The sequence below is a fragment of the Phocoena sinus genome, chromosome 3, assembly GCF_008692025.1.
Source record: "Phocoena sinus isolate mPhoSin1 chromosome 3, mPhoSin1.pri, whole genome shotgun sequence".
NCBI lineage: Eukaryota > Metazoa > Chordata > Mammalia > Artiodactyla > Phocoenidae > Phocoena > Phocoena sinus.
This window is the reverse complement of record NC_045765.1, coordinates 26,048,390-26,061,203: the sequence shown is the minus strand read 5'-3', so window position 1 is coordinate 26,061,203 and position 12,814 is coordinate 26,048,390. Positions and strand designations below refer to the sequence as shown.

The following is a 12,814-nucleotide window of genomic DNA, read 5'->3' as shown; positions in this document are numbered from 1 at the left end:
ATCCCACATGCCGCGGAGCGGCTGGGCCCGTGAGCCATGGCCGCTGAGCCTGTGCGTCCAGAGCCTGTGCTCCGCGGCGGGAGAGGCCACAACAGTGAGAGGCCCGCGTACCGGAAAAAAAAAAAATGGGAGTGCTATTTAAAAAAAAGAAAAGATGGGGGGCGGGGTATGTCAAAAGACCACAGAAGTCAGCCTGAAGGAGTTCCCAACAGCCAAAGCCAGAACAATTTGAGCAACAAAATACAAATTGATAGTTTTGGGTTATAACCTATAAAATAAACTAAATGTCCATGAGTCCTAACTAATATATATGTACAAATAATATATTATGTATTTAAATAACTAATAAATATGTATTTAAATCAATGAATACATAAACAAATGGGGGAGGGGGAGGACAACTCTTCCTTAAAGAATTCCAATTAATAAACATAGAAGGAATAAAGGAAATACAAAATCCCCATTAAGCAAACATTACAGTAATAATTTTTGCAGGCAAGATCCACTAACAGATTCTAAGATCAGTGGAGAAGCTTGACAGGCACCACCTTAATCAAGTGATCAAGGTTAACATCGCCAGTAGTAAGACATAGCAACACCACGTACCTCTTTGATATGTTGCACCAAGAAGGATATAACATCACTTCTACGGTACTCTTGTCAAAAATGCATAAGTTCAGTCTAATCATAAGACAACCAGGGACTAACCCAAACTGAGAGACATTCTACAAAATAACTGACCAGTACTCATATCAAAAGAGCCATGGTCTCCAACGACAAAGACGGAATGAGGCACCGTCACAGATCAGAGGAGACTAAGGAGACACAACAACTGAATGCGACGTGGGATCCTTGAACATAAAAAGGCATTGGGGAAAAAACTGATGGAGCCTGAATAAGCTCTATAGTTTAATAGTTTTGTGGCATTGTTTATAGTGTTGTAGTCACTAGTATTGTAGCATTATTACTTTCCTGGCTTTCATCATTGTGCTGTGGTTATGCAAGTTGTTAGCATTAGGGGAAGCTGGGTCAAAGGTATACATGAATGCTCTGTACTATTTTTGCAAGTTTTGTGTAAGTCTAAAATGATTAATAATAGGTCAAAAAACAAAACAATTAAGTAAAATAAGCACATGGAATGAGGAGTAGCAGCAAGGAACCCAAGATAGAAGCTGTCCCCCGGGTCTCTGTAGACACTCCATCAGATATCCTGAAGACAAGGCTGCCTTCCTACATTCTTTTCCCCCGTTCCAAGTAGGGGATGGGGAAGCCCATGGAACACTACTTCTGGCCAGTGTGATCAGGAAAACACCACAGAGCCACTCAACAGTGACTGGGCTCCCAGCCCATGGCAGGCATGGTGCCAGGTGCAGAGAACCTAGCAATGAAGGATCAAGCATGTGTCCTCAGAACTCACATTCTTGGGGAAACAGATCTATAGAGCAATAAAAAGAACAAGTTAATTATTTTAATGTGTATGTGCTGATCACTTATTCCATATCAACGAAAGATTAGAAAGGAAATATGAAAGAATTTGTAACATCTATCTGGCCCCATCAATCAAGAATGGTAATTTTTGCCTTTGTAGAAAGGGATCTTTTGGTTACAAAGCTAGAAAATCATCAACATAAACGAGCTTAAGCTGAGAGATTTCTTGTAAAGATATAGGTAGTTTCTCTAAAAAGTCTTTTAAAAAATAAATAATTTTTTAAAGTGAAAAAGAAGATATAGGTCGTTTGGTGTAACACATTTAATCCCCATTCAAGCTAGAAAGTTGTTAGTCTCCCCCCATGTCACACCAGTCTCCTCTTCGTATTCCTCTCTTTCCTCTCCCTTCTCCAGCATTGTCTTAGATCAAGTGGGCCACACTCTCCTCTGCAGGAATGATAGGTTCGGTTGGCAGCAACATGGGGGGCGGGGCGGGGCGGGGGGAAGACCTCAGAGGAGGTTTTAGTGGATAGGGTAACCATTCTCAGACGCTGCCTCTCCGGGGCTTCTCTTGGTCCTTGTTACTACCTCTGTCTTCTTCAACTGCTTTTCTCAGAGAGAGAGAGAGAGAGAGAGAGAGAGAGAGAGAGAGTGTGTGTGTGTGTGTGTGTGTGTGTGTGTGTGTGTGTGTGCACGTGTGCTCATGAGAATATTTCTCTGTCCTCCCCCGTGTCCCACCTCCCTTCTCCCTCTACTCCTCTACTCTCCTCACTTCTCTTCTTTCTCTCCCTTCCTCCCAGAATTCCTCTCATCTCCTCTACTCCACCTGCTCCAGTCTACTCTTTTTTTTTTTTTTAATTAATTATTTATTTATATTTTTGGCTGTGTTGGGTCTTCGTTTCTGTGCGAGGGCTTTCTCTAGTTGCGGCAAGCGGGAGCCACTCATCGCCGTGCACGGGCCTCTCACCGTCGCAGCCTCCCCCGTTGCGGAGCACAGGCTCCAGACACACAGGCTCAGCAGTTGTGGCTCACGGGCCCAGTCGCTCCATGGCACGTGGGATCTTCCCAGACCAGGGCTCGAACCCGTGTCCCCTGCATCGGCAGCCAGATTCTCAACCACTGCGCCACCAGGGAAGCCCTCCAGTCTACTCTTTATGGAAGTTCTTCCCTGTAATAGAATAATTTTCGGTGTCTGCTCTCCCCTGAGCTCAGCTAAAACCCGGAAGTGGTTTGCCCATTGCACCAGCTCCAACTCTTCACTCAGACTTCTCAAGAGATAGAAATAGAGTGGCTCAGCTCTGTAGTTGGATGTCCACATTTGTTCCAATCAGCTGTGGTCACAAGTGACAGGTGACCTGGTACAAACACAGCCACCCAGGCCAACCATTCAAAGGAATTATGGAACGGAGAGAGGGTCTTCCAAAAATGGGGTGTGGGCTGATCAGTACACGAATATGTCCGCTCAGATCCCACTTATAACCCCTCACTGAGGAATGCTCAGGAAGAGGCAAGCTACCCAAGAGCTTCTGACGACAAAGAATTTTCCACTGCCCTCTCTCTGGAAGGAGGCTCCCAGAATATAGCCCCTTCAGCTTGCTTTCTAACTCCCTCTCATCAGCTGAAGAAGTTCCTTTTAAACACTTTCATTCTCAAAGGAGACAAAGAGCCCCAGACTGTCACCCGGAGGAGCTTAACTTCCTGGTTCCCACACTGTGTGCTTCTATGTCTCCTCTCCAGGAGATGATGGACATTGTCAAAGCCATCTATGACATGATGGGGAAATACACGTATCCTGTGCTTAAAGAAGACACTCCAAGGCAGCACGTGGATGTCTTCTTCCAGGTAAGAGCACACACCTGTGCGTGAGCTTCAAGCTCAACTTAGATCAGTCAACCCACGAGCCTCTGAGCAGTGGTTTGTGTCCAGGCCTGCACTACAGATGGTAGGAAACAGAAAAGAATTACAAGATATCTTGCCCTCCAGGAATAGATTATCTCATTAAATGGACAAGTATGCACTACAGAAGAGAATAAGGAAGAATATTATTAAGTATAAGTGGTAGAGTATGGACTCTAAATTCCATAAAAATGGTTGGGGGATCAGAGTAAACAGAGAAGACGTCATTAAGCACATCTGTGTAGGTGTTAAGCATTTGTGTCTGGGGAGTAAGGGGAAATCAGGTGGAAACTAGGGTGGCTTGGAAACTGGGGTGAGCTCTCTAGACCGAAGAGTTTAGCCTTGCTCTGGTAAAAAGTAGGTGCTGTTAGTCCGTGAGTAGAAGAGTGGCAAAATCTTAATGGTGTGCTAATAAAAAAAATTAACCTAGCAGGAGAGTATCAGAGAACATCAGAGCTCATTCTAGTCTAATCCTCTCACTTTGCAGATGGGAAAAGCAGAGGCTCAGAGAGGCTTAAAGATTCACTCAAGGTCACACAGTAAGTGACAGAGACAGAAGTAGAACCTCTCATGTCCAGTGTTCTTTCTGCCAAATGGACAGGCTAGAAGTGAGACTGGGAAAGGCATGTTAGGGTGTCAGCAGAATAATCTGGTGATGAGAAGATGAGCATCTACAGCAAGTTTTTTAATTTGAAGGAAGCTCATGGGGGTCAAAGTGCTGTAACCAGGGCCTGGGTGGAGTTGTCTGGCCAGTGAAAGACCGTCCTAATTCTCGGGGGAATGTTGGTTAACAGAAAGCAAGTTTTGGAATGCCTATCACCAGATTCTTTAAAGTGCTTCTTGTTGGGTCTTTCAGAAAATGGACAAAAATAAAGATGGCATCGTGACTTTAGACGAATTTCTTGAATCCTGTCAGGAGGTAAGGAGAGATCTCGGGGCAGAAAACTTCTATATCTGGGAAAGGAAATCTGGGGCTTGGGGACAGGCAGAAGGGAGAAAATGAGAAACCTGCAGTTTCTCAGATTAGAGCCACCAGCATCACCATCACCAGCAACAACTCAGAATTTCAACAATCTCCACTCCTCAGACTGGTCTGTGGCTAGTCTTGGCTAAGCACAGGCTGAGCCACACAGACTAAGAAGGGGGATGTGAAAGCCCAGAGGGGGTCTCTGTGAAACTACAGACTTCCAAGTGGGCAGCACTGTCATTTTTCAGTCTCCCTCTGGTTTGATGACCCACTCCCCAGACTACAAAGGGAGTAGCTGGAAAAAAATCTAAAGCTGTGATTCTTAAACCATAGTGTGCATAAGAATCGCCTGGGATGATTCTAAAAATGCACATTTCCAGGCCTCAACCCAGAGACTCTAGATCTGGGATGGGGATCTAGAAATCTTCATGTTAACAAAAGTGCCCTGACCAATGCTTCTAAAACTTCAATGTGCAAACCAGCCTCCTTGAAGTTCTTGTTAAAATGCAGATTCCCATTCAGAAGGTCAAGGGTGATGTTGATGTTGCTAAAAGGATAAACTGGCCCCAGAGTCAGCCAGAGACTGAACTGGAAATAATTGCTTTCCTCTAATTTAGAAAAATGCATTTATACTCCCACCTTTTCTCAGAAAGGTGCACAGTTACTCTGAGTTCCAGCCAATAAGAACTGCAAATGCAAGAAAGCTGGGGAGACGTTATTAACATGTAGTGAGCACCTACCAAGTTTTAGGTACATTAAGTAAACCTCACGTAGTGTAAAAAACCCTGAGCAGTAGGGTCACTATATAGTCAAAATACTTAATAACTAGAGTAGACTGAGAATTGATCAATCTTAACTGACTTTGATCAATGCCCTGGAACAGTGCCCTAAAGAACCCCTGCTAAAGTTGGTATTAACCTGTTAGTTGATGGATCTTTCCGTAGTCTAGGGGTTCTGGACCAGTTACCAGGTAGCCAGGTAGCTAGAGAGGCTCAGGTCAGCAGCTATTTACCAACAGGATTAGAACCATTTCCACACTTTAATCATTATGAACTAGCTGAACATCAGTATTCATCATACCCATTTGAAAGAAAACGGAGGCACTGCAGGTTAAGAGATGTGGTTAAAGCACAATAAGTGATAGAGATGGAACTTGAACTCCATCATTCTAATTTTAAATACCATGCCCTAGTGTACCATGCTTTTTTGACTTTGCTTAACAGTTTTTTAATCAATTTAGTTTCTCACATTAGCAAGCAATATTGATTAATTAACTCACTTCTTTTTCACAACCCACCCTATAAGTAGATACTATGATCAATGCCATTGCACACACGAAGAAACTGAGGCACAGAGAGACTAAGTAACTTGCCTAAGGTCACTCAGCTCATAAGTGACAGAGCCAGAATTAGAATCTAGGCAGCCTGACTTCCGAATCCATATACTTAACTGTCAGGCAATTATACCTCCCTGTTCTAGAAACTTTTAAAAGATTTCAAATACCCATAATCAACTTTATTGATTTTCTCTACTTTAGGTCTGCTTTCTATTTCATTTATGTGTGCTCTAAATTATTTCCTTCCTTCTGCTTTTTTATTTTAATTCAATTTTTTAGGTTTCCTGTCTAGATTTTTGAGATGGAGGTTTAGATCATTGATTTTCAACCATTCTTTTCTAATATATGCATTTAAAGGGCTACATTTTCCTCTGAGTACTGCTTTAGATCCCCAAAATGTTGATATGTCACATTTTCATTATATTTTAATTCAAAATATTTTTCTCTGACCCATGGAATTAGAAATGTGTTGTTTAATATCTAAATATTTGAGGATTTACCACATTCCATACTTACTCCTTAGAGGATATACAATAGAAAAATGTAAACTAGAATAGAATAAAAAAGAAAAAACATGTGATCATCTCCATAGGTATAGGACAAACATTTGATAAAAATGCAATTGCCCACAGCTTCTTAAAAGAAGTAGTCCTCACTTGTTTACTGGAACATTTGGGGTTTTTTTTTTTTCTGAATTCCTCTTTAAAGCCAGAGAAGGTGCTTCTCCCTTTGAACTTCTCACTTTCTAGGTCCCCACCTACCCCTTACTCCCTGTTTCTCATACCCTTGCAGCGTTCTTTCTGAATAGGAAACCCATTCTGCAGATTTGCTCTGGAGATTTGAGAAGTTACAGAGCTTCTCAGGGAGAAGCCTCAGAGAATTCTAACCATCCTCTTCTCCCCCTCCTCCCATCCCAGGATGACAACATCATGAGGTCCCTCCAGCTGTTCCAAAATGTCATGTAACTGTGAACACAGCCATTCGGCTCTCAGAGACGTTACTAAACAACCAACTTAACACCTTGATCGGCCCTCCTTCTGATTTTACACGCGGACTCTTGGGACAGAAACACATTTTGCACTTTGGAAGACTTCTCTGCAGAGACATTTTGTGGAACCCAGGATCACGTGGCTCAGTCTCTGATTGCCAGCTCTTCTTCCTCCCTCTTCTTGAGAGAGACAAGATGAAATCGGGTTTGTTTTGGAAGCATGCTCATCTCTTCGTACTGCTGCCCTATGGAAGGTCCCTCTGCTTGAGCTTCAACAGTAGTGCACATTTTTCTGTTTGCGTGCCCCAGGCTACTGCCTCCAAGTCCAGCAGACCTTGATGTATCTGGAAGCAAGATGACCTGAGCCAAAGGCACATCAGCTTCTGATGGTCTCCCAAACCAATGTGCCTGTTTCTCTTTCTTTGGTGGGAAGAATGAGTATTATACAGAACAATTAGAATCTACTATGACTAGATTGGGAGAGCCAGCGCCTAATGTATGTAGGATAGGACTGAATTATTAAGCATGGCATTGTCTGATGACCCAAACTGCACATGCCCTTTGTTTCCAGAGGCAAGGACAATAATGCTGTCTCATATTAGCATCTATGCTGGTGGTACAAGTCCCTTAACACGCACAGGAAGGGAGCCAATGCCCAGTGGCCCATGCCTCCCCTCCATCTCCTGCTAGAGCCCAGCACTGCATGACCCTCCCAGAAAGCCCAGGATGCCTGCAAATTGCTGTAATTTTATACCATCTTCTAATCAATAAACAGAACTATTTCTTACACTCTTAATCTTCATTTCATCCATGACGTTGGGCAGAGGAGGTAGGCTGTGAAAGGGAAGGCTAGCCTATTCCTTTGGCATCCAGTTATTAGTGCCTACATTGTGCCAGGCACTGTGCCAAGTAGCACATCACCCTCCCCTGCCCCCAAGCAAACATCCGATTCAAATGCAAATACTGTGACCATAAGCAAATACAGCTTAAAAATGAGACTCTTCACAACACCCCCCCTTCCAGAACAAGCGTCACTCCCAAGACCCTCTGGTATAGAAAGTCTGGAGCCTCACATGGTGTGGTTGGGGGTACAGAGATGAAGAGGTGGTCAGGACCCCCTGCTGAGGGACTTGGAGTCCAGGAGTTGATCAAGGGGCTTCAGCCTATAAACAGAAAATGATTGTTTATATTGGACACTGTGGGTCTTGGTTTCCTCATTTGACATCACATTTAAAAGATTAAGAGCTAACAGTGGCATTCTTGGAAGAAAAGCAATTTACTGAACCCCTGTTATGTGCCAAGGGCTGCACTAGGGGCTTATTATCTCATTTCATGGCAGAATGCTCTGGGAGGTAGAGTCTTCATTTTGCTGGTTTGCACACTGAAGCTCAGAGAAGTAAGGGAAACTGCCTAAGGTAGCACAGCTCCATAGAGAGATTAAACTCTTCCCACTTTCTCCTAGAGCCTTCCTACTAGGGGATTCTGCCTCGCCCCAAGGAACTGAGAGTCCCTCACACAAATCTCATTCATCTCCAGTCAGCTCAGAGAGGCAAAGGCATTCTTTGAATCCAAATAGTAGAGGAGAAAACAGATATAGAGAAGGGAAAAGCCCCAGGTACCCGTGGATCACTAGCGAGAGCAGGTCACCACACCTCTGCATGGATGAAATATTCCCAATCTGATTGCCATTGGCTGCTGCTGCTTTATGGCTGGAAATTACAGAGGCCACAGCTCTGTTTCTCTAGCTGAGCTTCCTGAGTGCAGCCATGTGGTCATCTAAGGCTGCTGGACATGTGGCTGGCCCCTAGCAAGGCATATACTTAGGTCCAAGCAGACGATCTATTCTTGTGACCTATTCTTGTGACCTTTCCACTGTGGGGTGTGAATCCCGAGGCTGTACAATGTCTAGGCCATGGTTCTCCACCCTGGCTGCATATCATAATCACCTGGGGAACGTTGAAAAATGCCAACACCTGGGCCCCATCCCAGATCAATTGAAGTAGAATCTCTTGAGTGTAGAACCCAGGCATCAGAATTCCTTAGAAGCTGCCCACACGATTGTAAAGTGCATAGAGAGCCACAATGGGGACCATACCCAGTGCTGGGAATGGAGCACAGGACCTGAACCATCCCCCTGGCTACAGTGATTGGTTCAGAGCTAGGCTTGATACCTATGCCAGTCCACACAGCATGAATCTCAAGACTTGCACTGGGAACAATGGGGCAAAGATGCTCTCTCTCCTATTGGACATGAATGAGACAGCAGTCCTAGGACATGTTGGTAGTGATTTAGGAATTCTGAGAGGTTATCTGATAACCCAAGGGGAGAGAAACCAGAATCACAGAAGGCAAGGCAAAGAGGTTTTTTTAATAAAAAATTTAAAAATAAACCAGAAATTGATGAGACCATTGAGCTGCTAGATCAAGCTGCACCTGAACCTACACATACCTCTGACCTTTTCAGATGCCTTTGTTTGATGCCTATGTAAGATTTAGGCCAGTGTTTATCCACCATGGCTTCATATCAAAATCACTTGGGGAGGCACACTTAGGGAAAATTTTCAAAGTACCAAATGCCTGGGCCTTATCCCAGGTTATAAATCAGAATTTCTAGAGGTGGGGCCCTGAGCATCAATATGCTTTAAAAGCTCCCCAGGTGATTCCAGTGTACACCTAGAATTGAGAGCCCTGGCCCTAGAAGAGTGGAAGGGCTGCTGCCCTTCTCCCTGTCCTGGCCAGACCACAGGTAAGATGCCCAATTCAGTCCTCGGCACCCAAAACTGAGAGGAAAATCAGCATCTGGAGATATTCAGAGAGAAATCAGAATGGAAGGAAGATTCAAAACTTGTCCTAAGACGAATAAGCAACAGAAAGGAAGTCGGTTGTCCTGGTGAGGTAGGGAGAAAAGGACAACCTGTTGGAGCAACTGCAAGGATATGGGCCACCACTCATCAAAGCTTTTAATAAAGGAACAAGGGAAAAATAAATGCTGCAGCTTCCACAGAAGCACAGAAACAGAAAGAGGCCTGGGCTTTTGTGAATCCGTGCATCCCTCAGCAACTGGGGTATTAAGAGAAATGAGGTTCTCAGCTTGGAACACCCTCCTCTTGGCCTCCTGGAGGGATCCTGCTCCTCCCGAATCATCCAACAAATTGTCACTATTTGCCAGTCATCGTGCCTGCTGACGGGGATTCAACCGTGTAGCAGATACCTTAACAGACACGCATTGCACTCACTGACTGCACAGGTGGACTCAACGGCTGCTGGCTGCAAATGCCTGGGACCTTTTGCCTGTCACTCTGACTGTCACAGACAGACTGTGGCCAAGATAGCCCCACTCTGTTTGTGGGCAGGGCAGGCAGGGAGAATCAGGTAGTTAGCACTTCCCAGGAGTAGCCCTTAGCCAGTGACCAATGAGAGTTGGTGGATCAATACCCCAGACCCCTCTCCTCAGTAGGAAGGACTCTATACCTTCTCCCAGACTTCTCCACTAGGATTAAGTCCCAATCACCCACAATAGTAATCTGCTCAAAAGTACACCCCTTATTGACCTCTTTCTCTTCCCTGTCTCACTTCCTGCATTCTCCTACCATTGCTTCCTGGAATCCCCTCCCAGATAAACTACTGAATCCCACATCCTTGTCCCAGGGCTGGATTCTAGAGGAACCTAACCTAAAACAAGTAATGAATAGGCCAGATATGTGTCCTGCTCTCATGTATCTTATTTTCTAATGGGAGGAAACAGAAAACAAATAAAATGATTTGGGGTAAAGTGGCATGAAGAGAACAAAAGTGTGATGTGATAGAAAATGACTGGGGTGACTTGGGAGGCCGCTTTAAACAGCGTGGGGAGGGAAGGTTCCTCCTAGCTGAGCTTGACGTGATCTCAGGGGTGGGGGGGAGATCACCAGGCATTTATACAAAATCTGGGCCTAGGCTTGCTGTGACTTCTTGCTCAGGCTTCTGAGATTCTATCTCTTGTTCCATTAAGGAAATCAGATCTGTTGTGGAAATGGAGAATCCCATCATGACCAATCCTGTGGTTCTCTAACATCCCATCTCTGAATAAATCCTCTGAGCAGAGGCCAGCAAGGCCCATTGGAGAGGCTTCCAGGAGGAAATGTAGATTGGACTGGGGACCACTGCTTGGCACCAGGCTCTCTATGGTTGAGATCCTACTTGAATCTCGCAGCAACCTTGTAAAGTAGGTATCCTAGGCACCTATTCTTCGGATGAAAAAAAGGATGCCCAGAGACACGGAGGAAACTGCCCACAACAGCTGGAAGTGGGCTTAAAAGCCTGCCAAACTCCAAAATCCATGCCCAGCTCCATATCTTAGAGAACATGAAGACCTTCTCCACCTATTCCTAAAACTAGCTGTAATTATATACAAACACCAGAAGGTGTTAGAAAGCGGCTGTCGTGAAAACTAAAGCAATGAAAACAAATCCATGAATTCAAGCCAAATTACTCTTCCTCTAAAGGGAAACATGCACAAAGATGCCCATATGGGTTTCTTAGAGGAGCTGAAATAAGTCCCTTCGCATCAAAATAAGGCGCAATCTAATTGGCAGACCTCAACAACCTCTGCAAAAAACCCAGATCTTGAAGAGAAGGGGAAAACCTCAGGAGTAGCTAGCCCCACTGAGTGGACTTTTGATGACCCATGAGATTCTGACAGCTAACTGTACTCAATGTTCTAGAAATGGAGCACATGACCTAGTCTAGGCTAATCATTTCCTCCCATGCCCCTGGCCACAGTGATTGGTTCACGGGTAGGCTTAAGACTGAAGCCAGTGCAATCATCATGAATTTTAGGGTGTTTACAGAGAACGATGAAACAAAGTCCCTAGTTTTCCTGCTGGACATGAATGAAAAAGCACATAGCCCTGGGACATACAGGCAATCATTTTGTAACCTGTAGGAAAGTCAACCTATAGATGAACATAACACCACAGAAGTCAAGGCAGAGATGAAAACAAATGGACTCCTTGAGGATTTCACTGAACTGCTGGATCAAGCTTCACCTGAAGCTACATGTCCTGCCAGTGTTTTGGTTGTATGTACCAATAAATTCATTTGTTATTATTATTATTATTATTTTTGCTATATGCAGGCCTCTCACTGTTGTGGTCTCTCCCGTTGCGGAGCACAGGCTCCGGACATGCAGACTCAGCGGCCATGGCTCACAGGCCCAGCCGCTCCGCAGCATGTGGGATCTTCCCGGACCGGGGCACGGACCCGTGTCCTCTGCATCGGCAGGCGGACTCTCAACCACTGCGCCACCAGGGAAGCCCCATTTGTTATTATTTAAGGCAGTTTGAGTTGAACCTCCTGTAACTTGCAACTTGACACTTGCTAACTGACCCCAGCCCCACTCCTTCACAAGACAGATGGAGCAAACAAAGCCCACAGCTACACAGATGGGTTGCAGCAAAGCTGGGCCCAGAAACCCAGACTAGTGCCACATCCACTACACTGCTCTGCCACCTACTGATACTTTGCAACAATAATATAATAACAATATTAAATATCATTTACAGAACACTTACGTCATGCTCTCACGCATTTAATCCTCACTACCCTGAAATTAGTTCTGTTATTATTCCCACTTACTGATGAGGTTACTGAGAGATTAAATAACCTGACCATGATCAAATACCTAAGAAGTCGTAGAGTGATTTGAAACCAGGACTTTCGGACTGCTGCACTTAACCACTAAGACAGGAACTGCCAGGTTCAATGTGTATACAGAGCAAAGCAGACTAAAGAAATGAGCTGAAAACCAAAGAATATATACCCAGTGCGAAGGAGGAAACTATATCACAGCTCTAGGGACTGCTGCCATATTTTTGGAATTTGGGCCCTGTGTGTTAGACCTAACAATTTTTTCAGGGAAAGTTGAAAATCCGAATTCCTTTTTTTTTTTCCTTTATTATTTATTTATTTATTTATTTTGGCTCCGTCAGGTCTCAGTTGCAGCACATGGGATCTTCGTTGAGGCATGCAGGACTTTTGGTTGCGCACACGGTCTTCTGTCTAGTTGTGGCATGCAGGCTCCAGGGCACGTGAGCTCTGTAGTTGTGGCACCGGGCTCCAGAGCGCATGGGCTATGTAGTTTGTGGCACGCAGGCTCTCTAGTTGAGGCCTGCGAGCTCAGTAGTTGTGGCGCACGGACTTGGCTGCCCTGAGGCATGTG

General features: G+C 44.7%; 1 protein-coding gene across 6 annotated transcripts in view; it reads left to right on the top strand.

Annotated features, from left to right (window-relative positions):
- The window catches only part of KCNIP1 (potassium voltage-gated channel interacting protein 1), a 356,720-nt gene extending 349,309 nt beyond the window's left edge, over positions 1 to 7,411 (top strand). For 3 of the 6 annotated variants that reach the window (XM_032628578.1, XM_032628582.1, XM_032628583.1), the window contains 3 exons: positions 3,166 to 3,270; positions 4,181 to 4,243; positions 6,545 to 6,592. In XM_032628578.1, the coding sequence (XP_032484469.1) occupies positions 3,166 to 3,270; positions 4,181 to 4,243; positions 6,545 to 6,592 (216 nt within the window). Of the gene's footprint in view, positions 1 to 3,165; positions 3,271 to 4,180; positions 4,244 to 6,544 lie in introns of all 6 variants that reach the window. The other 3 variants (XM_032628580.1, XM_032628579.1, XM_032628581.1) reach the window with 2 other exon arrangements.
- Positions 7,412 to 12,814: the final 5,403 nt, after the last annotated feature.